The sequence below is a fragment of the Plasmodium inui genome, assembly GCF_000524495.1.
Source record: "Plasmodium inui San Antonio 1 unplaced genomic scaffold supercont1.10, whole genome shotgun sequence".
Classification (NCBI taxonomy): Eukaryota; Apicomplexa; class Aconoidasida; order Haemosporida; family Plasmodiidae; genus Plasmodium; species Plasmodium inui.
Genome location: NW_008481844.1, coordinates 448,730 through 472,027, shown reverse-complemented (window position 1 = coordinate 472,027; position 23,298 = coordinate 448,730). Strand labels below are relative to the sequence as shown.

The 23,298-nt window shown below is 47.2% G+C and overlaps 4 protein-coding genes across 4 annotated transcripts; 2 read left to right on the top strand and 2 right to left on the bottom strand.

The window, feature by feature from the left end:
• Positions 1-989: 989 nt before the first annotated feature.
• C922_02815 (hypothetical protein) lies at positions 990-7,776 on the top strand (the record flags this gene model as incomplete). The annotated part of the gene is made up of 15 exons (XM_008818414.1): positions 990-1,083; positions 1,408-1,499; positions 1,656-1,779; positions 1,955-2,023; positions 2,167-2,240; positions 2,403-2,464; positions 2,587-2,659; positions 2,794-2,867; positions 2,983-3,245; positions 3,351-3,442; positions 3,628-3,670; positions 3,870-4,104; positions 4,215-4,292; positions 4,422-4,491; positions 4,648-7,776. The coding sequence occupies 15 exons, from the start codon at positions 990-992 to the stop codon at positions 7,774-7,776; spliced, it is 4,572 nt and encodes a 1,523-aa protein (XP_008816636.1).
• Positions 7,777-8,001: 225 nt separating this feature from the next.
• C922_02814 (ribosomal RNA assembly protein) lies at positions 8,002-8,895 on the bottom strand (the record flags this gene model as incomplete). The annotated part of the gene is made up of 1 exon (XM_008818413.1): positions 8,002-8,895. The coding sequence occupies one exon, from the start codon at positions 8,893-8,895 to the stop codon at positions 8,002-8,004; it is 894 nt and encodes a 297-aa protein (XP_008816635.1).
• A 977-nt stretch (positions 8,896-9,872) lies between these two features.
• Positions 9,873-14,243, top strand: C922_02813 (hypothetical protein; the record flags this gene model as incomplete). Its single annotated transcript, XM_008818412.1, has 1 exon — positions 9,873-14,243. The coding sequence occupies one exon, from the start codon at positions 9,873-9,875 to the stop codon at positions 14,241-14,243; it is 4,371 nt and encodes a 1,456-aa protein (XP_008816634.1).
• Positions 14,244-14,472: 229 nt separating this feature from the next.
• Positions 14,473-20,736, bottom strand: C922_02812 (hypothetical protein; the record flags this gene model as incomplete). Its single annotated transcript, XM_008818411.1, has 1 exon — positions 14,473-20,736. One exon carries the CDS (start codon positions 20,734-20,736, stop codon positions 14,473-14,475), a length of 6,264 nt encoding a protein of 2,087 aa, XP_008816633.1.
• Between the last annotated feature and the right edge of the window lie 2,562 nt (positions 20,737-23,298).

The following is a 23,298-nucleotide window of genomic DNA, read 5'->3' as shown; positions in this document are numbered from 1 at the left end:
AAAAAAAAAAAAAAAAAGGTGAGATATATGCTGGGACGGGGGAAAGGGGGCGCGTGCATGCACCAACCGGACTGAGACCGTCTACTCAAGTTGAGCATCTCACAGCAGGACGAAATGGAAAGGTAGCAGCTAATAAGAAATAGTCCAACTCGAGGAGGCGCCATAACAGCCCTTTTTAAACTGCAAGAAATGCATAATTTCATAAGACTCGGCAAAGTAAACTCAGTGGTTGGCTACCAACTCGGACAAATAAAGCAATGTTAAGTGGGTCTTTTTTTTTCTGGAGGGGGGGACCAACTTGTGTTATCTTTCTTTAACTTAGTACATGGTATGTAAATCTTTACACCCTGATATTCCCCAGTTGGACATGAGGTGTGAATAGAAAAGGGAAAAAATACCTCTCCAACGATGGAGGAACGGTCCTAAGGGTTCACACTGCCTTAACTATCATTTGGTTCCGCTTCTTTTCTTTTCTGCTCTTTTTTTTTTTTTTTTTATTTTCAGATGGCGAAACTTATCCAGCAGTTTGGGCGTTACTACAATGCCGCTATCAGGGGGTGCAAATTTTTTTTTTTTTCATCTCCTTTCGAATTTTTTATCTTCCCCGCTTGGAGAACACTTGCACATAGCATACGTCACCTTAGGGGGGAGGGGACGTGTTTGTTGCCGTAAAAACGAGCCCTTTTACTTGTCCCTTCCTTGGGAGGACATACTCCTTTGTTGTTTCATCTGAAATTTGCATTCCTCAGCTTTGCGTCTGATTTGCGGCTCCTTCCCATCTACTTCGCAGCAACTGTTTTGTTCACCTTCCTGTTTGTCTCTCCCTGTGAGCCATCTCCCTTTGAGAAGCACGCTTAGCTGCGGCAGCCGCTCCTCTTTTGTGTAACCCCCAGTGATGGCTCTCTTGTGGTGGTAGCAAATTTGCGGCTTCGCCTCTTCACTACTACGCCGCCTCACTACTACACCGCCTCACCACTACACCGCGTAAAATGCCGTGCATTCTGAAGGTCAGAATATCGGGCATACGGGATTTCAACGCCTTCGAAAAATCAGAAGTGGATTCGCTTAAATATGTAGAGGTGGGTGTGACCAGGGGGGGAGAATTAGCAGCCCCACTGGGCAGACCAACGGAGCGGTCAAAGAAAACCCTACGTCCACCCATATGCCCCTTTTTTTTTTTTTTTACGGACACCATTTGTAGGTCACACTGGGCGAAACAAAACAAAGGACGAAATTTAGTTAGCAAGAAAAATGATAAGTCCATTTGAGCTTCCATAGTTTAATAGACAAATATATATGGAGGCCCCCATGAGCAGACCCGCATGTGCAGGCCCTGTTCTACAGAACCGCTTCTACACACCCGAATCCGCCACACATGTTGCTGACACTCCATTTTTCTCCGCGCAGATATCAACAGACACACGGATGACCTGAACTTATCCTTTCGGCTGGAAATTGCTGATGACTCGGAGCTGCAGACCTGTCCGCTGAAGATAACGGTACAGAGGGGGGCGAGAATTGGAGATGAAAAGAGGGAAAACAAAGTGTCACCATGAGTAGTGTCACAGATAGTGGAATCTCCAATAGAGGCATCTCTGCCAGTGACCCTCCTGCTGGTGACGCGCTAAACTGTGACTCCTCCGCCCCATGCGCAGATCGACGACGTGGAAGATATAAACAGCGGGTACATCCAAATAGACTTCAGCTTCTTCTACTTCCACGACAATTTGAAGTTGGAGGGCTGGTTCCCCCTGTACGACTCCCTGGCTGGACTCAAAGGTTTCCTCCCTCTCGACGCCAACGAGCAAAAGTTCACACGTTTATCGACACGTCTAGCCACATGTCTACCGACACAGACACTGCCGTGTGGGTGTCCTCCCCCACACATAACCCCTTCACGACAATCATATGTGTTTCCCTCCCCCCCCTCTCTTTTGGATCGCCCCAATGCTAGGCGAACTGTACTGTACCATCAAATGGGAATTCTTTGAAGAAAAAAATCCCTACAATGATAACAGCGCAGGTAAGGGCGTCATCTGTGAGAGGGCTCAATGGTGCTCCACTTGCTGCTGCACTTGATACTCCACGGGGTACTCCACTCCGCTGCCCACTTCTCCCCCAGTCGGCCTCTCCCTCAGTCACATTTGCCCCCTCCCCCTACTGCAGATGTCCTCCTCCTAGGCACGACGTCCTTTCCCAAAAACTCCCCCTACTACATCGAACAAATTATAAACTTCGCTGTAAGATAAGGGCAGCCGCACGGTCGTCTGTGCGTGTAGATGTGTGTAGAAATGGACTGTTGAAGAATCCTGAAGGTGGCTCCACACATGTCCTCAGCATACGTCCGGCGGGAGGAACAATTGGACAATGAAAATCTGTTTCATTTTTTTTTTTCCTGGCAGCACGAACTTAAGATTGTAAACGATCCTGAGTATGACTGGAAGGACTTGATAAGATCCAACAGGTGTGAACAAAAAAAAAAAAAAAAAGGGTAAAAGAGACAGCTTCCAAACGGGGTCTTTTTTTCCATTTAGACTTCCCCCTTTTTCTTCATGCATGTGATCTCTTTCCTCGCCCCAATGGCAGAAACTCGAATGAGGCAAGATGTGACGTCATACAGAACTCCTTCATGCAGACGAGGAAAATTATTGGAAAAAAGGTACCCATAAGTGCTTTTCTCCCTTTTGAGTATAACACCAACGTGCATGCAGCTATGACACCCGTTTCAGTTATATGCTAATCAAGGGTGTCATACTCTTTCACCTCCCCTTCCCCCCCCTTTCCCTCGCGCAGGCTAAACTGTTGGGTGGGAACGCCATTATCGGTTATCAAGAGCATCTGAACTTGGAGGGAGGCACAACAAACAAGTAAGTCTCCATTCTTGGCATGTCGTCACCGCCACGTAGTTACTCCCCTATTGATAGTCCACCTTCATGGCAACATTGTTACACCCCATTCATTCTCCACCCCTTTTCCACACAGAATTTGCATTCGCGTCATAGGAACAGTCGTGAAGCTAGGGGTGAAGAACCTGAACGATCCCAACTACGCCATCCCCGGGGAAAACAGAAACATAAAGAATATTCTGCGCAACAATGAGCTCCTGAGGCAAAACAGCTTGGAAAAAAATAAGGACATGAAATTGTACAAGAGGGATAGCACTCTCCCGAACTCAAACTTCAATTTTGTAGATGTGATTTTGCTCACCGTCGACTCGCTTCCAAACAGTGTGAAATACACGTATGGTAGGTTTCCCGGAGGGAGACAAGCTAGCAGCTGCAACTGTGTTGACGTGCGTAGAGGGCGAAGACGTCCACACATACAGGCGCATACCCCCTTCCCACTCGTAGGAGGACTTGTCGCCGCCAAGTCCGTCAAGGTTTTGCACCAGCGGCTAACGGAGCAGCACCGAGACGAATGGCTCCTCGAGATAAGGGACGAAGTAAGGGCGGAGAGAGAAAAGAAAAAAAAGAAAAAATAGGAAAAAATAGGAAAAAAAAAAAAATAAAAACAAATCAGAGCAAATAAGCAAACGACCGAACTTACGCTCTCCAACAGAGCGATGTCTAGGGAACATGACCCACTCTCTGACATGCACAAACGCGTCTTTCTCCCCCCCTCCCTTAGATCAAATCGAATGCAACGTTTTTATCTTGCAACGTCATTTTGGGTAACGCATACAATGCGCACTCATGTGGAGGGAAAATGCACATGGTCGGAAGTGCCTCTCTCCATTTGCGATTGTGTTGAGGCTGACATACATCAGTACACGAAGCAGAAATGATAACGCCACAGTGCTATCTCGGTGTGGTGCCACCTCTGAATGGATATGTTCCCCACCCCTTTTTTTTTTTTTTTTTTTTTTGCAGGTTACAAAGAAGACACGTATATTTACAACGACGTGATCATTCTCTTTTGCTACGGCACGGCCATTAGTGTGATGTCCTCCTTTTTCCAAGATGATAAAATCGTTTCTTATGCGAACAGCGAAAGGAATAAGTACCAGTCGCTTAAGGGTGGGCCCTTAAATGCGAACAGAAATTCTAGTTGCGTTTATTTGCACTACGCGTCGGACGACATAGAAAGGAACACGGTCCTTTGCAGGTGAGTCAAACTAATCGACAACACGTAACTGTGGAAACGTCTCATCGTAAACTGCACACTTGTCTTGTCTCTTTCTCCCCCCTCTACTGCGCCGTTCTCTCCTAAAACAGAGTCTGCAATGAAGCCTCGGTGCCGAAGATCCTCATTTCGTCCGCGAGTGTGCCACAAAACGTGGCTGTCATTGGGAAGTAGGCCTTTCGTAGCGGACCAACTTGGCCCCTTGGGTGCCCACGACGAGGCGATTACGTGTCAGTTCGGATTCTTCCGCTTCGTCTGCTTCATCCACTTCAACCACTTTTTCCCTACCCTCCCCGAAGTGGCTTCCTCATCTCAGCCTTCGTCGTGTACCCGCTGAAGAAGCACTACGGAGAGTATCTCGCATCGGAGGTGAGAAAGAAGCCCCAGCAGGGCACCTGCGCATTCGGAATCGACCTTGTGGTTGGGTTCTCCATGCAGGGAGGGGGACACACCTTTCGTAACCCCATTTGGGCAAGTTATCCCCTTCGTCCTTCTCTTCCTCCTTCTCTTCCCTCCTCCTTGCAGATAAGCGAGATTTTCCCCTTCCTGGAGCTGAACCTGCACAAGCAAATCATCTGCAAGCTTCTAGTGAACGGATTCAACAGCATCTTTGACTACAATTTGAAATTATGCTTTAACCAAAATTATCTGTTCGGTTACTGCTGCGGCACGGGAATGTGTATGTATGGGACTTATTCAGAGAACAAATTTGTCATCAAATCAAACTACAAGGACAACTTCTACATCAGGAACAAGAGCATCAGTGCAAGGGAGTTAAAGATCATTTATGATAACTTAAATTATCGATCCTTCTTCTGTAGAAACAAAACCCTTTTATCTCCAGTATTCATACAAGGAGACATGGTACATGATAGCGATGGCAGACTGGACCCATTGCAGAGTTACAAGAACAGACTCATAAATTGCAGCGTGAAGGATATGATGGACCAAGCCCTCTCTGAGGAACTCGCCGTAGAATCCATTAAGCAGAACACAAAACAGGATGATCAATCTACAGATAACAAAATCAAATGCAATAACTACTTCAGACTGAGAGAAATTTACTTAAAGGAGGAAGAGGAGTTACTGAATTTCCCAAACGAAAGTGATCACTTGAAGAGAGACAACGCCATGGAGTATACCCAATTAGGAATCAAAGAAAGGAAGAGGATTAAAAAAAGAAAGGAGAAAAAAAAAGCCAAACGAGTAAAAAATAAAGGATACATTTACGAAGTGGAAGATCATCTCGACAATATAACCCTACTCAATATTTACGAAGACAGCATTGCTCTGTACAACTATATTTTCAACTTAGACGTCAGCAACTATCTGGTTAATAAGCGGTATGACAGTGGCGCTCTCCCCCCCAGGGCAACTCCTCCAAATGATGAGAGCCAGAGTGGAAAGAACCTCCAGAACTTCCCTCAAGGGGAGAAGGAGACACCCACGAGGGAGGAAGTGCCCAGAGAGGACCTCCCCAACTGCGGCAATTTAAAAATAATGGAATCACTCCAATCAGAAGCGCAGAACGAATCAACGACAGACCCATTGGCACATGGGAACGAAGAAAACCAAAGTAATGACCTCCACAGCGATGTCCGAAGCCAAGTGAACAAAGGAGGTCGCAACGAAAGGGAGTCCCCCTCGAATGTTAAGCGAGACCATAGTTCTTACGGTACCCCCACAGGCACTCCCATCAGCATGACCAAATCGAGTGAGGAGAAGAAATTCCCTCGAATATTCTCCCCAGAATCTCGCACGGAGTTAATGAGAACGTGCAACAGATCCTTCGCGCTGGACAGGAGCGAAAACAGTCTTCCCTTCAATTGCGAATTTAGGAAAGGAGGAGCTGAGAACGAGCCCAAATACTTTTTCTACATGTGCACGCTGGACCTCCTCCCCAGTATAAGGTTCGAAACGTTTTACGAGCATAAGGATGGTCAGGCAGGAGAGAATAACGCAGTGCCGAGTTCGGCGGAAGCAAATAAGACAGATGGGAAGCTTGGAAAAACAAACCAATCGACTGTCCCCATAGAGAGGAACAGGGAAGTCCTCGTGGGGAACAGCCTACCCAGGGGCAACACGAACAACTACTTAATGGACTCCATCACAAAGGGCATCACCAGGCCGGAAAGGCAAAGCGACTCCCAGGGAAACCAGTCCAATGCGCGAAGGGAGGCAAACTTGACGGGGCCCCTTCTGCACAAAGAAGTCGACGACCTTTTTAGCCATCAGTGCAGCGACCAGGTTAATGAGCAGCCCGCCGAGAGGTGCGTCGACCTGGTTGCGAATCAATGTAGGAACCTCCATGGAGAAGTCCCTATTGATAGGCTTCTAATCCCCCCAGGGGAGAAACCGTCCCCCCCCGAGCGCAAAACCTTGACCGATGAAGAAGAGAGGAGGAAAAAAAAAACCAAAAAAAAAACAGAAAAAAAAAATAAAAATAAAGGAAAACACACATACTTGAATAATCTCTCAAAAAGTTACCTCTACCTGATTAAGAGAATAAACCTGTTCAGCGAAAACAATGAACAGGTGGATGTGGTGTACGAGAAAATCAACAAAGCATTCAACGACCTTTACAACGTCCTAATATTTTATATATTTGCAAACAAGATGTCCCCCTGTTGCATATACAGCATTAAGTATCACTTCGCGTTCATATCAGTGGACGTGTTGGAAATCATGTTAACTGGTCATTTGGTCAAAATAAAAAATAACAACTCGATCAGTCTGGAGTTGAAGAGCATGAACCGATTGATGCAGGAGAATCTGTTGAAGCATTTTTTCAACTATCTGGAAAATTACTATATAGAGAAGTGGCAGCTATTTTTTAACTGCCCTGAATTGTTTCCCCCCAGTAATGGAAACAAACTGGGGGTGACGAAATGGAGGAGGAACCATTACGAGGGTGATAAGTCCCCTGGTGAGCAGCAAAAGAAGAAAGGAATACTTCACGCCTTGGCAGCCAGATTGTTCAACCTTCGCTTGTACTTCTCTCATAGGGGGAATAGAAGCAAGTCGACAGTAATGGGGAGAAACGGGACAGGGAGAGGCAAGACGGGGAAAGGCGACACGGGGAAAGGCGACACGGGGAAAGGTGACGCGGGGAAAGGCGACACAGGGAAAGGCGACACGGGGATAACTCATTCGAAGGATACCCTGACAAACCGGGGTGAAGAAAAACAAACGCGAGGGAACAAAAGAAATAAACTTAGCTTGTTCCTAAAAAAGACAGCAAAAAAGACCAAGCACTCATCCGATAAGTATAACTTGTGCGACACGCTGTTCCTTTTTAACGACCTTACAAATTACATCATCCAGGAAAACAGAAAGCACCTGTTTGATTCCTTCACAGAGCAGAAGTTTTCCTCAATCATAATAACCCCACTAAACGTGCTTCCAAACGTTATTATAAAAAAATACTTTGGGATTATCTCTTTGCACATCGTCAAAGAGAATGTGAACCTAAAGCAGTTTGATGTTTTTTACCAGAGCATAATATCGGACATTTTATTTATTGCAAAGTCTCACATTAAGGCGATCGGAGCCAACTTGATCTGCTCCTTTAAGATCACTAACTTTTTCATGCGCGAGGAGAGGTCCCACGCCTACGCGCTCATCAGCATTTGCGGCGACGTCGCCAAAATTTGAGGCGGGGAAGAAGGGAAAATATCCCCCCATATGGTGTCCTTCTTTATGAGGGGGGTGTTACCTCCGGTTGGCCTCCCTCACCGTTGAAGCAGTCGCTACTAAGTGACATCGCGCAGGTACATGGTCACGTAGGCGGTTTCCTCGTTGGGAGGATGTCCAGCGTGAGCCGTTCGTCTGCGTCAGTCCACAATCTTCATCCGCTTCCTTCATCTTCTTCTGCTCCCTTCACCCATTCCTGCCGCTCCCCCCCGCGGTGCGGCGCATGAAGTACTCACCCGTCTCCATCTGGATGTCAATTTTTCGAGGCAGCTGATCCGGCGGGAAGACGGACTTCTCCTCCTTCTTGGCCCCCTTCTTCTTGTCCAACTTTTGTTTAATTTTTCTCCTCTGTGCATTTCGCTTCCTAAAATTGGGGAGAAATTTCTCCCAGTTTTCGTTTTTAAACTCTTCATTTTTTTGCAGTTCCCTTTTGGCAATTAACTCTTTTATGTGATAAACTGGGTGGATGTTCTTCATACAGTCGACAATAATCCTCCTAACCACCTTAAGTGCCTTGAAGTAGCCAATGACGCTCACCGTTTTTCCGTGGACACATATGTAACAGTTGGTCAATATTTCCAGAGCCTTTAACGTCGTCCCATTGCTGCCTAGCAACCTCTGTCTTCGTTTGATAAACTTATTTCTGTTCCTTACATAGGTGCTAATTTTTATGATGTCGCAAAAGGTTTCGTCGTCTAGCACTCGCTTGGCATGACTGAAGGGCACACTTCTCGAAAGCAGAGAAATCATATCCCTCGCCTTTATTATGATATACGGATCAAATGTCTTTTTGGTTGTTCTTACACACATGTATCCTTCGATTAAGTTTATTTCAAACTTTACGAAATGATTGTTTAATACATTTTTGATGTCTGTGCTGAACTGTTGCAGATACTTTTCTCTGTATTTGGGGAAGAGCACTTTGAAGCTGGACTCCTCTAGGAAGTGATGCTTGTTGTCTTCCCTGGTGAATTTTTCGACTTTCCAATGGTCTATGTTTTCATTGTCCCATGGTTTCTCCTTTCTGTACTTTCTCTTCCCGCCCTCGCGCTTGTTCGGGGGCGCCTCCTCCGTCGCCATTTCGGGGGGGGGGGAGCAGAAGTAACTGGGGTGACTAGAATGACTGGAATGACTGCAGTGATTGCAGCAAAAGGAGTGACTGGTGTTAACTGCAGCAGATGGAGTAGCCGGAGTTAACTTCCCTCAGTGGGAGGAGGCGGAAGGGAGCTTCTACGATAGATGGTAGTCCTACTCTCCGTGGAGAAGTCACCCAATTGGGGCAGCTTCTTTGGAAAGTCTAAGCCTCCTGTTTGGTTGGCCTGGCTCCCTTGTACCGCTTACCAGATTGCCTTCCTACAGATGGGCACAGACTTACGTGCGCCCATCCACGCTGCATACGCATTGCGCCATAGTTTTATTCACGCGGAAAACGTGGGTAATTGGGACGGGCACAACTCTCATGAAGTAAAACTCTTTTCGTAGTGTACTTTTTTTTCTCTTTTTAATTTTGCCAACTGGGAGCGCATTCTCGAAAAAAAAAAGCGCTACAAAAAAGAGAAGAAAAAGAAAAAAAAAAAAAAGAGGGTTGACAAATTGGTTGGCTCTTCTTTTCAATTTGTCAAGGTCACGGGTTTGCGATTTTTTTTTTTTTTTATAAATTTTGCGTGATGTTTTTCTTCCCATCCAGTACCACGAACTACAGTTAAAAAAAAAAAAAAAAAGCTTAACCTACACTGGGTAGCCCCATTGAGTCGTTTCGGAGATTTTTTCTCCTTTTTCGGGATGGTGCCTAAATTTGTAGAAACGTCCACGGTGTTCATAAGCAAACAGATGTTCCCTCGGCGGGGTGGGATGGGGCAGAACAGCGCATCAACCAGTGCCGCCATCCATGTAGCGAAGTCCGACCATTTGCAGGTTTGCTCTAGTGAGTCCACTTCTGATTATTCATACGGATGGGGCGATATTGTGCGTGCTATACGACCCCGTGAGGACGAGCGAGTAGCCTCCAAACGGGCCCACTCGCGTACTTTTTCTCCTATGCCGCTGCCCCTACTTTAATGAAGCTCCTGCGCTCGGTGGGGTGCCACGTCGGGTGCCCCCCCCAGATTCAGAGGTCCAGGCGAACAATAAACAAAACGAGCAATGTCTACCTAGGGAATAATTATGTGAACCTCTCAACACTGCGCGAATGGGTGAAAGGGGAAGGGGAAGAGGCCGGACTCCGTGGGCCTCACGGGATAACCCCCATGGGTAGCAATGGGAATCACGTTATCAATCACCCCCCGAGTGGCCTGAAATCGAGGAAGATGTTTCCCTCCGCTTCTCATTCACAGGAGGGAAGCTCCACCGAGACAGAAGCGGTGAAGAACAAGGTAGAACTCCTCATGCGAAGAAACACGCAGGGCACCATAAACGACACAGTGTTTCAAATTCTCTCCGTAATTAACCAGCACCCGAAAAACAAAGACGTCTACATAAATAAAAAAATTTTAATTTCCTTCCACACACTGTTAATAAGAAGAAAATACCATTTGCGCATCTCCAAGGGAAGCATATGCAACGACCTTCACCCAACGATCTTTCATTACATCCACCACAATGTCAGTCTGCACTTAAAACATTATAACTTAAGTAACATCAGCAAGTTGCTTCCGGGTGTATCTAAATACATGCACAGGGTCAATCCCAGTGAAAGCACTAAACAGTTAGTTCAGAATATTTTTTATTTTCACTTCTTCTCCCACTTTAACTATTTTTATTATCTTCGAAGAAGGGATAGCAGTCTCGATTCGTTTGCTGCGAACCATGAAGGGGGTGCATTCCCCAAGAAGAGTGGCAGCATCTACCAAAGGGAGCAGCCTCCGGGAGGGCAAGAAAACGGGGAGCAATTTTGCAAGAATGGGATTCACACTGAGGGTTACTTCCACCCCGGGGAGAAGAACCCTTCTGACAGGAGAACACTCCAGTTGGGGACACTTCCAAATGGGAGATTCGCCGAATATCCACTTAAACGTAGCCGATGTGGTGATCCCAGTCAGAGGGACCAAGTCACCTTTTGTCACCTCAACAGTTACGTCGTTTTTCTCAGCAACCATCCGATGTATGCATCGGAGAAGGTCCTACACATTATTTCGTTACTCGCGAACAAAGTTACCCAAGTAAATGTAAGCGGCAAATTGGCACTCTCCTTTTTGTCCTCTAGCATGAATATCTTTGATAAACAGAAGGGAGACAGGCGGAAGATCCTCCTTTACAGAAAAGTGAACTACGACATATTGTACGCTATCATAAGAGAGTGGAACGAGCAAGTGGGGGGAGTAGCCGACAGGGGGGAGGAACTCCTTTCTGGGGAGGAACACACGAGGGATCTACCCCAAAGTGCTCACACGAACGAAGAGAGCAGAAGCGCGCCTCCCCCCTTTGTGCCAAACTTGTGGGCCTACTCACATATAATTAACATTTTGAAAATTTTAAAGGTCAAAAATTTTCTCTCTTCCAAATTTTCCTTTTCGGGGGACCCGGAACGGTGTCTAGTGCAGCTGTTCAGCGGCGCGATGAGCCTCTTGGCCAGCTTCACTCGTGGTACCTCTCCCGACATCATGAGGGAAGAATGTGTCTGTCATTGGACCAGTGCCCTCACGCAGAACGCGCTCAACAGCATTGCGACGATCTACGTTAATATGTCAATCTTACTGAGCGAAGTGGAAGATTCCGACACCCTCCGTTCGTCTCTTATGCACATACTGAACAGCTGCTACAGTATTGTGCACACGTACTATCCCATGCTGCATGAAAATATGAGCATCAATCTTGTGAGGGGAATATGCTACCAGATGAAAGCATACTCGGACATGCGTCCTTTCAGGAGTTGTTTCTACGAAATGGAGGAAGTAGAGGCGGGAAAAGACCACCTCCTTTGTGGGGACTCCCACTCAAAGAAAGAAGAAGCACTGATTGTGCCTAAACGTCTGTTACAGCTCCTTAGGGAAGTAACTAACTGTCTGCTATTCCCAAGTAGAGAAGAGAAGAAGCTACCCACGAACAAACTCATAATAGTGTTGCATTACCTGCATAAGGTGAACAAAATCTGTCTTCCCTTCAGCAAGAGCGACATGCTGAAAGGGTCCATTTTGAAACTTCTGCACGAGATTGGGAAGCAAATTGAAAGCGAAGAAGAAACAAATGTGTCGAACCATCACGTATTAATATTGATGAACGTAGAATTGTCTGAGCGAGGTGGGAAACTAAATGTCCCCCTTCTACACGCATGCCTTACCCGCCTGCAGGAGGCCACTTCCCACCTCTTTGAGAACGAAGCGGAGATCATTTTATTTCTTTACTTCTTGAAGAGGTTTCCCGAGGCGACCAAAATTTGTGATCCCTCCACCAACAGTGAACACCCCATCCAACACGGTGACGAAACGTTCCTCTTTTCCAGAGAGGCCGCTAGCAACCGCAGTCTAGATGAGGTGAACAAAATGGTGACTCAATTGGCAGACAGAGTTACTCGTGTGGTTTTCTTCCCCAGGGAAGCCACAAAATTGAGCCTCTCAAGGGGTCCCAACTCCGCCATTTCGCCCAACTGGTTTAACCAGACACTCCTCACAAGAGGCCCCCACAAAATGTACCCCCTTAGAGTGTACCCCCTCAGAGTGTACTTCCTCGCATATGAACATATCTCACCAGATTATCCAAATGAGGAGCCCGTAAAGGATGCTTTACTCAACCAGTTAACGCGACTTATGCAGCTTCAAAAGGAGAAGCTAACGGAGGAAGATTTCTTTTCCATTATGTCCTCCCTACTGAAGCATAAAATTGTGGACCATAATGCTTACTTGCTATATGAGTCCTTTTTGCGGTCACGTGGGGGGCTCATCCGAATGAAGTATGTCTCCTTGGTGTTGAAGCGTATTCTGGAGGAAATCTCCGGGGGGAACTTACTCAGGATATCCACGCGCGCATCGCCATCCCAAGTTGGTGCAGACTCCCCACTGATATCCATCATAACTACATCGAGCGATCTCATCTTGCGTGATAAGCAGTACCGTGAAAATTTCCCCTTTTTCAAGGAAATCTTACATGTCTATCTGGAAAAGTATCCACGCTTTGGAGATATCACCCCCCAATTTAACCTCTTCCTCTTGGCCCACTTCAACAACTTTGTGTGTATAATGGGACAGTTAAGTGAACATGAGATGGCTAGACTCGTTTACCACATGGCTAGCTTTTACTACACAATTAATAAGTTTTCACACGACGGGTTCGGTGTATTCGGAACAGAAAACAACTCAAGTTGCGACGATATTACAAATAACTGGGGGGGGGAAAAAGAAGAGGTAAAAATTGGGGGCGACTCCATCGGCTCGTCACGCCGCCTATTATGTAATTCTCCCCCTCATAACGATGCGAAGAGGGACAGCTCCTCCCATGTGAACAGTCAGGGGGCCATCACCCTCCATTCGGGGAAAGACAAAATGATCAGTTACAACGAGCAGGACATGGGCAAGAAACTGCTCCAGCAGCTTAACTGCCTCTTGGATGCATTATACACTGAGGAACAGAAACTTCGGGAACGCAACGACCAAATGAAATTATCACTCAGTAGCATCATTCAAGTGTTTACTTCTTTGAAGAATGCCAAACTGCGACACAGCGATTTGATGCGTGTACTGTCGGAAAGATGCATCCACATCATCATGTTTTCCCAACGGAGTACCATAAAACTAGAGCTGCAGATTCGATTCTTTAACAGCGTAGTGTTTCTGGACTACTTAAATGCCGTCGATGAGGCATTTCTCCGCTTGGCTCATTGCCACCCAGGTTCGGTCAACAACACCTCCATGCAACCGAGACACATTCTCTATGCGCACTTCCAGCAACTCCCCAGACAAGCTATATGCACGCCAAACATTTCGACGTACCTTCTGAACTTCGTCTCCATCCTGGATTATCTACCCTTAGACCATCAGAGAAGAGGTACCCGGAAGGCCTCATATTGGCTTTGTGAACTCCTTCAAATGTTCTTTCCTAAACAAGTTGGACGTTCCACCAGTACCTCTACAGAGGGTAGTAAAAAGGACGGACTTTACTGTCCACCCCCAAACAATCTTGTCAAGCGAAACGTCTTTCTCCTCCTCTGCCTCCTCCACCTGGGTAACTACTCGCATGTGAACATTTCGACATTCCCTCTGAAGTTCTTGCAGCAGTTTTACAGTCATTTCATTCAGAGAGAATTCGCTCACCTGAGTGTGAATTCAACAGTGCGGTCCTCCTCTACCCATCGGAGCATTTACAATTTTTTGGAGACTTACCTGCGGAAGGAATTCCCCCGCTATGATATTTACAACGAGAAAGAGGTGCTCCTGTTCAAGGTTGACCTGGTCCTCCTGGTGCGGCGGCACAGTGATGTGCCTACATGCGTCTGCTGATGTATGAGCATTGATACGAATGTGCACATTTTTTTTTGTTTTTTGGGGAAGCGGGGGGCAGGGGATAAAATTTCTCCAAGGCGATGACACCTCCCCCCCCCTCCCGCTTCCCAACCAACTGAACCATCTGAGTTGTTTTGAAGCCTCCACGGATAGAATCCCCCAAACCGGATGGCACTACGGAAACTCCCCGTTCAGCTACTCTGAAGCTGCTCGTCGGCCGCTCCCCTCACAACATCTCGGGGTTCCCATACACCCTGAGCATCTGCCTCAAGTAGCTAATCAAGCAGTCCAGACAAATGATGTTCTCATTTTGGTAATTCCTTTTATCACTTTCGTCCTTCTTCCTATTAAAACCCGGCTTCATCTTCTGCATCTGCTGCATTTTTTGCATTTTCTTCCTCTTCCTCTTTTCCGTCTCCTCCGTCATGCAATTCTTTAGCAACCTAGAGGACATGGCTCTTTTGGACAGTTTGAAACTGTACCCCATGGGTGTGCTGTTCTGTTGCCCTTCATCCACTTCGCCGCTCTTTAAGCGGTACAGGTGGTCCTGTCTGGACTGGACGGGTTGTCTGGATGTCCCTGCGTACCCATTCACTGCACAGTTTACACTATTCATCTGGTGCTTCACCCCGTTCTTCATCTCGTTATTCGCCTCCTTCTTCGCCTCCTTCTTCGCCTCCTTCCTCGCCTCCTCACCCCTACCAAGGGACTTGAACTTCCCGTTGCGCAACTCCAATTCGTCATGTGTACTTTCTTCACTGGAGATGGAGCTGCCCCCTCCGTTTAACTTAATCCTACTCCTCTCCATCAATCGGTTATTTATGTCTACACTCTTCTTTGTGCTAAACTTGGAATCGCCTTCCTTGTTAAGCTTGCTATAGATCCTGCCGTACTTGAGGTCACTGCTATTGTACACGTAATGCATATATTTGTCATGCTTAGAATCGAAGTTAAAGCTATTCATATTGAGTCGTTGCATTATTTTGTTTCTCCTCAGGTGTTTGTCCTTTGGATAGTCATCACTCTGGTCATTTGTTCGCCCCTTGTATGTGTTCTTCATGCGGAATTCAACTCTTTGGGAAGTTTCCTTCGACCCCTTTTTCGTCGCTAACTGGAATTTGTCCCCATTTGTATCGAACGGTTTGTCTTTCCTCCCTACTACAGAGGAGGGTAGAACTTGCCCTTTGGCAAGGGATCTTCCTTCGATGTTGGTAACCTCTCCAGGTGAATCTTCCTTTCTCTGTTTCCAATTTGTATGGTTATTCTTGGTTTTCTCTTTCTCCTTTGCTGCCATTTCTCCATCCAATTGTCCATCCACTTCTTCCCTCCCTTGATGTGTCTGCTCCCCGAGGGTCGAAGGAATCCCCTTCTTCACTGTCCCATTCATTCGTCCTGTTTCCTCTCTTCCTCCCCGCTTGCATCTCTTTATACACTTCTTTCTCTTCAGCTTAAGTGGAAAGTAATGATTAAAAGTGAATTTGACAAAGTAGCCATAAAAGTATCTCCTCCTTCTAGGCTGTCCCTCCTGTCCGCCATTCAGTTCTGTGTTTCCCACGTAAGAACACTTGTCACTGAGGCACAAATTGTACAGCTGAATGAGAGTGTCTACATTGCTTTCTACGTTGCTGTCTCTGTAGCATAGGAGATTGAACAAATTTTTAAAATCATGAATCTTGTTGGCGCACTTGGGCAGGTAGCTCTCGTACTTGTCTTCGCGCTGGACTCTTTTCCTCGCCTGGGTTGTGGTGATATGGGCGGCGCGGTCCGCGTGTGCGGGCGGCCTATCAGCGCCCTGCCCATCTGGGTTTTGTCCATGTGTGTCGTGCTCATTTGACTTGTCCCCATCTGCGTTGTTCCCATCTGCGCCGTGCCCATCTCCGTGGCGGTCGCCACTTCTGCCATTCCCCCACCTGACCTTCCACACGCAGTCCTCCTTACAACAGAATATACTCGCCGTGTCATTTTCTCGAATAAATGTTTGGACGTTATGCCGGTCTGCACTTCTCGCTTGGCCTGTCACTCGCAGATTTCGTCTTCGCGAGGCTGGCTCGTCGAACGCGGTGCTAAGGGGAGGGTCACCTTGTGCCGCTTCTCTGGGGAACTGACCCAGGTCCCCCTTCGCTTTACTGTCCATTTGTAGCGCGGTGTGGACGTCGGTGTGAACCTCAGTATGAATCTTCCTATGAACCTTGGTACTCACCTTGGAAGACGTCTGCCCATGCTTGTGCCGCTTTGCATGTCCGCGCCCCCTATCCCGCATGTCCCCCCCCTTCTTCCTTATGTGCACCAGCTCCAGCGAGAGGAATCCACCGAAGGGCGGAATCTTCATGGAGCTCCTCTTAACCCCTACGCACGACTGGAACGATAGAATAGACGACTGGTGCGTTAAGTAAACTATAATTTTCGGAATGAACTTCTTCCCTCCCCCCCAGCCAGTTGCCATCTCCCTATTGAAGTTCTCATACACCCTGACGCTTATCATGAAATTAATGACGACATCCATCAGAGACATGCCGCTGCACAGCCACGAGAGGTACTTGTTGTTATACTCGAGAGTGCACATGTGTTTGTAGCACTCGTAGATTTTTTTGTAAAAGCTTTTCGCTTTGTTTTTTTCCTTCTTCTCCGCGGTCTCGTCGGGCCTCTTCGCCTCGCGAGGGTTAAGAAGCGGGTCTTCAGAAGGGGTATCAGGCGGGTCGCCAGAAGAGTCTTCAGAAGGGGAATCGTGCGAATCATCAGGCGGGTTAACGAGCGGGTGGTCAGGCGACTCGTCAGGCGCCGCTTCACACAGGTGAAGAGACCCCTTTGGCCCTTTTCCCTCCTGTCGGTGGGTACATTCTCCCTTCGAGTAATCCCCTGCACAGCGTCCGTCCAGCCCGCTTGCCCTCTCGACAGGGGGCCACTTCTCTGCCCCATCTTGTGCTCCTCCCCTTTGTACATTATAATACCATCTGTGTGGATCCCCTCCCTCACGGAATGCAACTGCCTTTCTGGTGCGGCCTTCCCTTCCAGCGGGCCCGCAATTATCCCCTCCGTTCGGATGTTCCTTCTTTCCCATTTCAGGGGTGGCCACTCCGAGCACGGTCTCACTGGAGGAGCTACACTGAACCTGCACGTTTCTGTACACCTTCCGCATGTCTAGGACGAGACGCACATTGTGATACACATACGCATCATATGAACTAATAAACTTTTTAATGATCTTAATGTTTTTCCTCTTGCTATAAAACAGTAAGTGATTCCTCATGCTTCTAACTTTTTCTTGAATCACCTTTCTCTGTTCACAAGTCGGGACATTCCCTAAAGTGACATCCACTGAGTAATAGTTTAGTTTCCTCAGATCTTTCAAAATAATGGACTTGTTTAGTTTCTTCTTTATCTTGTACACATCTGAGTTATGCTTCTTTAATATTTTCACAATTCGATTTTTTATATTCCATTCGTCCTCTGCTACATCGCTTTGTGTGGTGTTCGCCCACGGCTCGCTGAGCAAAAGTTCTGACCTGTTAAGGTAACTTCGGCTCCTCCATTTGGTTATTCGATACACTATGGAAATTTCTTCCTTGTAGTGATCATTTAAAAGTTTGTAAACATTTGAGTTGTAAAAAATGAGATTCTTCAATCTCTTTATGTAGTGGTTATTGGACTTGAGGGTCTTCAGCATCAGTGAGTTCCGCTCCGCCACATGCACCACGGAAAACAGGATGTAGATATTGCGCAGGTAGGAGAGTAGGTTCCTACGGTAGCCGCTGGGATAGCTGCTGGGGTAGCCGTTGGAGTAGCCGCTAGGGTGGGGAGTCCAGTTGACCATCCATGCGGGGGAGACGAAGCGCTGATCGTGAAGAAGCCCTGAACAGTTCTCAGCATCATGGTTGGTGTCATTCCGCCTGGGAACACCCCCGGAGGCACTCACATAAGCAGCAAAATCGCTCAGCACATACCGCATGTAAGACTCAAATATGAAAGAAATACACGACTTCTCCAACTTCCTTTCGTTACGACCTTTCGCCTTCATTATCTTGTTGTAAAAAAGGGTTGAATTGTATCTTCCACTGAGGGCAAATTCGAAAAAAGTTTTCACATTATGGATTAGGGTACTGCTCGGGCGGAACTTCTCCGCTGCCTTTCTGGCTGCTCCACTTCGAGGTGTTCCCTTCCCAAGGCTTCTGTTAAGGACGCCCCAACTTGGGTTCACGCTGTCACTATAGCTCTGCGCGTTTTCTGCCTTCCAGTTGGCGCCACCCCCAGTGCGTGCGTCGCTTCGTCTGTTCGATGGTTCGTCATGGCCGTCCGGACGCTTCTTATCACATGCGTCCTCTCGCTTCTTTTCCACAATCGGGGCGTCCCCACCGAAGCTGGTAACACCGGAGAGTAACTTGACTTCGTCCATTTTTAGGTCCTTCTTTACGTCCTTTTTTGCACTCCTATCCAACCGCTCCCTGTTGTCCTCATCGGTGAATGCCACCATGGAGGAAACCCATCGGTCTCTGGGGGGTTCTACAAAAAGTTGGTACCCATTTTGGGGGCACTTCCCACCGATGGACGTTTCCCCTGGTGGATCGCTTCTTGCGAACTCGGACTGGTTGTACTGAACCCGATCGAGGTTGCCACTTCCACCTGAACGGGTTATGCAATTCTCAGCAGCGTCTCTCAGATGCTGCTGCTCACCCATGGGGACGTCCCCTTCAAAATCCTTCTCAGTAAAATTGCAAATCGAATTTGGAGAAACAGGCGCAAAAGTGACATGGTGGGATTTACCCCCTTGTAGACATTCCAAAGGATGACACCCTGCTAAGTGGGTCCCTTGACGGGGCCTTACCGTCGCATCTGTCGCCACCGACGAATCATTCTGCTGCGAAAGGAAGTTAACTTGTGCAGGGAGCGAGCTCTTCCTCCTTTCGAGGATACTGCTACTATTTGGAAGGTCCTTCTGGGGGATGGACAAGGGGTGGAGTCTGTCTTCCCGTTTACGGCTCACAGAGCGGAAGTTTTCACTGACTATTTCACTTCCACGAATCATATCTCGGTGTAACAAATCATACTCTTCATTATCGAAGGACAAAAGGAAGAAGAAAAAAAACATCTTTTCTGTAATCCCTAGGATACCACACATGATGGCATACGCTGTTAACTTGCACCTCTGACTGCTAGTCGTTTTTACACACAAATATTTATTTATAATCTTGACGATTTCATCGTACTTCCTCTTTTGCTTCTCTATGTGGATCCTTTTTTCCAGCTGCTTCGGCAAGTGATTCATTTCGCAGATGGAGGAAAGTGTGTCCTTCCCCCTCCACGCACCACCAGCCGTATCTTTATTTAGATATCCAATTGGAGTGCCTCCATCGAGAGGGTTCATCCAACTCAGAGCAGCTTCACTTGGCACTTCGTCCCTCATGGAATGATCCACATTGATAACTTTGTCATTTTTTTTTTTTCGTTTCTTTCTTTTCCTCTTCTTTTTCCCACAATAATTTGCACATACGCTTCTGCAGACATGCAGAGAGGTTGGTTCCTTCCCCTTTCTGTCCTGGCAGAATGGAGTCCACCTCACTTTGTGCGTCACCCTCTTGTGCAACATCCTGCAGGGATTCGCAGCGCTGGGATTTTTACTCACCAGTAATTTTATTGTTTCCTTTAGGCGTCTCTCCCTCCGCAGGTTTTCCTTTAAATTTTTTTTTTTTCTTCCCATTTGGAGTGTACCGAAATTTTCCTTAAGTCTATGCCTGTTGTGTTTATTTCCATTCAGTTTACCCCCGTTGAGCTTACCCCCCTGTAGTTGATCCCAAGGGGTGGATGCCCTCATCATGTTCGTCTCCTCATCCGATTCGTGAGACACACTCTCCCCTCCCGAATGATCCCCCCCGTCATTATAAATCGAATTCAATTTCCTCATGCTATAGTAGTATTTACGAAGGTATTTTCCAATCTTTACTGACTGCTGGAAGCCCAGGAAGGTAAGATCTCCCTTTCCTTCTTTGAAAGGCCACACATTTTGTATCTTTTTTTTGGGTGTCCTGGCCCCATGTCTCATATAAATGACATTCATCACGCTGTTGAATTCGAAGTAGGTAAAAAGACACTTGGTGCATAGGCTCACGTTCTTCCCATAGCTGTCTGCGTTGAGGTATCGGCAGGAGTAATCGCTTTTGGCTGAATCACACGAGTTCACTGATTGGCACGCGGATGGCGACCTGATGCGATTCTTCCTTCCGTTCCATTGCCGACCACGTCCGTAGGGGGCCTGCCCCGCGCGGTCGTTGCCATCGGCGGTGTCACTATTGAGGAGGGGGGTTTCCTGGATGGGTTTCTCCCTGATGGGTCTTTCCCTGATGGGTCTTTCTCTAATGGGTTTTTCACTGATGGGTTTTTCACTGATGGGTTTTTCACTGATGGGTTTTTCACTGATGGGTTTTTCACTGATGGGTTTTTCACTGATGGGTTTTTCCCTTTCTCCTGCCTGAGGTTCCTCCCCCTTGCGATCCATCATCCTAAGAGGCCCTTCCCTCAAAGCGGACCCTCTCCCAACGCGCAGAACGCGGCATACAATTTATGTGCCCCCGCGCGTGCGTAGGGGGATGCTACTGTCACGTACAAAAAAGAGGGGTGAAGGAAATGCATAGGGGTGACGATGGCAGAACGATGTTGCGGTGGATTCTTCGTTCTGTTAGCAGCGGCAAGGTTGAAGCTGCAGGCTAACGTTTGGCCTGACGCTTCACCTGCCGATTTGCTTGAAACCGCCCAGACGACGCCGCAGAAAAGATGCCTAAGGGATATTCCGTGCTAGAGGCCTGCCTTGATTGTGGCCCACCCGCTTCTTATAACAGGGCTTGCGCGCGGATGCAGTTGCCTACGCCCGTACGTGCATATAACCGAACAGAGGCGCACTCGCGAAAATATCTGCTGGGACGTCCGGAGTTAGAGGAGCTCTCTCCTCCCTACGCCCCTCTTTGCGCGGCATCCTTCCCCCCCCCGGGTTGCAATTTCTTGCAAGTCGCCGCTTCTGTGAGGAGTTTTCCTATTTCACTTCCAAAAGTGAATAGGGCAAAACGCATGTTATTTTGCGACGTTTCAAAATTGGATTCCGCCCCCCCCCGCTGCTCCTTCCCTGTGCAGAAGCAATCATCAATTGAGAGGGGAGGCGCGGTGGCATCAATATGCATGCCGATAAGGAGTAGGCGTTAGCTGCACTGCTGGGCGGGGGCATATGTACTGGGGCACATTGACACGTGTATATGATGTGAAATGTACACATGTATTTTTTTTTCTTTTTTTTCTTTCTTTTTTCTACTTTTTCTTGCGTCTGTTCCAATGTCATTTGCGAGTTCCATTACGAAAGTGAGACTTGCTTCCCCCTCACGTGATGTGTCATGTGTCACCTGCCACTTCGCAACAATTCTCTTGTGCGAGGAACGCGCGTGTACATGGGGGATTGAAAGTTGTTTTGATTGAACGGTTGGCATAGCTTCAGTTTAGCTTAACTTTACGTGATTTTTTTTTCTTTTTTTTTCCCATTCGCGGAATCTCTCCACAATGCTCATACATGTGACCCATTTTGTGTTCCAAATGGATGTTAAGAAGGTACCATCCATAGGTGGAAAACGACCATCCCTTCTGTACAGTCGAATGCATACACAGGAGGAGAAAAGTATGTTCTTATGCATGTGCAAAGGGGGAGGGGGGGAGAGTGTCACTTTTCCGGGTTAGATGCTCCAAAAGGTGATGCCCTCCATTTTGTGAAATGTCATCACCGTTGATTTGAGAGTAGCTGGAGTGCGAACCCCTCCTCCTCGGGCCGCAACCCCCACAGCGTTGTTGACGCTTGGGAAGAATAACATAAACGATACCATCACCAGCAACCCCAATCCGCATATCCTATTTTGTACTTAGATGGATCCTCATAAGTAGATACTAAAGCGATTAAAGAAGACATGCTCACTTCATTAGCTCATCGAATGATACACACCATGGTGGCGTTGAACCTGTGCGCACTTCCCCTACGACATCGTTATAGTGAAAAGACATCCATAGGGGAGAATAACCCACAGGAAAAGTTCGCCAAAATGGGGAGAAGAAGAAGATGCCCTCCTCAGATTCTCTCTCCTCAAAAAGAGAAAAAAATTATATAATGAAGTTTTCCTCGTTTAATGTAAATCCTTATTCGTATGGCTCCTCCCGATGTGGAAACGTCCCTTTGTTCTGTTCTTGTTCCTCTTGTTCTTCGTATTCTTCCTGCTTTTCTTGTTCTTCTTCTTCACCACCCACCCTTGAGGTTGAGAGTGAAAAGTGGGTGTACACATAATAAATGCCATTCGTGTGTAGGGGGTTGCTCCAAAAAAAAAAAAAAAATCGCAAGCAGATAGTACACTACCAAAGGAGATAGTGCTACACTGTGAAAGAGATACATACATCTGGGTTCATAATGAGGAGGATTGTTCAGGTTTGACATTCAACCTTTGTTTCGGAGGTGAAGTGCACATCATATTGCCTCATAATGTTACTGCGCTGGAAAAAAAGAGAAGTACTAAAAAAGGTGTCATCACCATGCACACAGCGCAATGATCTGTTCGGGGTGGAGGCACTTGCTTCACACCACGGGGAAGGAATCTGCACCCGCTGTCAAAAAGAGGATTTAGAGAAAGAATTCCCCCACAAGAGCGTTTTAAGCGGCGCCATGTTGGAGATGGCGGTGTCAATCGCAGTGTCAATCGCAGTGTCAGTGGTTGTGGCGACGGCTGCTCAACTTTCACGCCGTTTCTTTGCTCCAGATGGATAATAAAAGCAGAGGTAACAACAACTCTCTCGCTTGCACGAAGTGGATACATAGATACCATTCCGCTCGTCGGGTTGGCAACACTGATTCATTCTCGAATGGGCGGTTTGTCCGCCCTTCATCTGTTTTGCTCTCTTGTATGCACCTTTTTTTGTTTCATTCCCGCTGCCGCGGTGCCCATCAAGGCCTGCACTCCGTGAAGCGGTAGATTTTTTCACGCGACGCATTCATCCCCTTCCCTTGTGTACACCTTGGAAGGATTTTTTTTTTTTTTTTTTT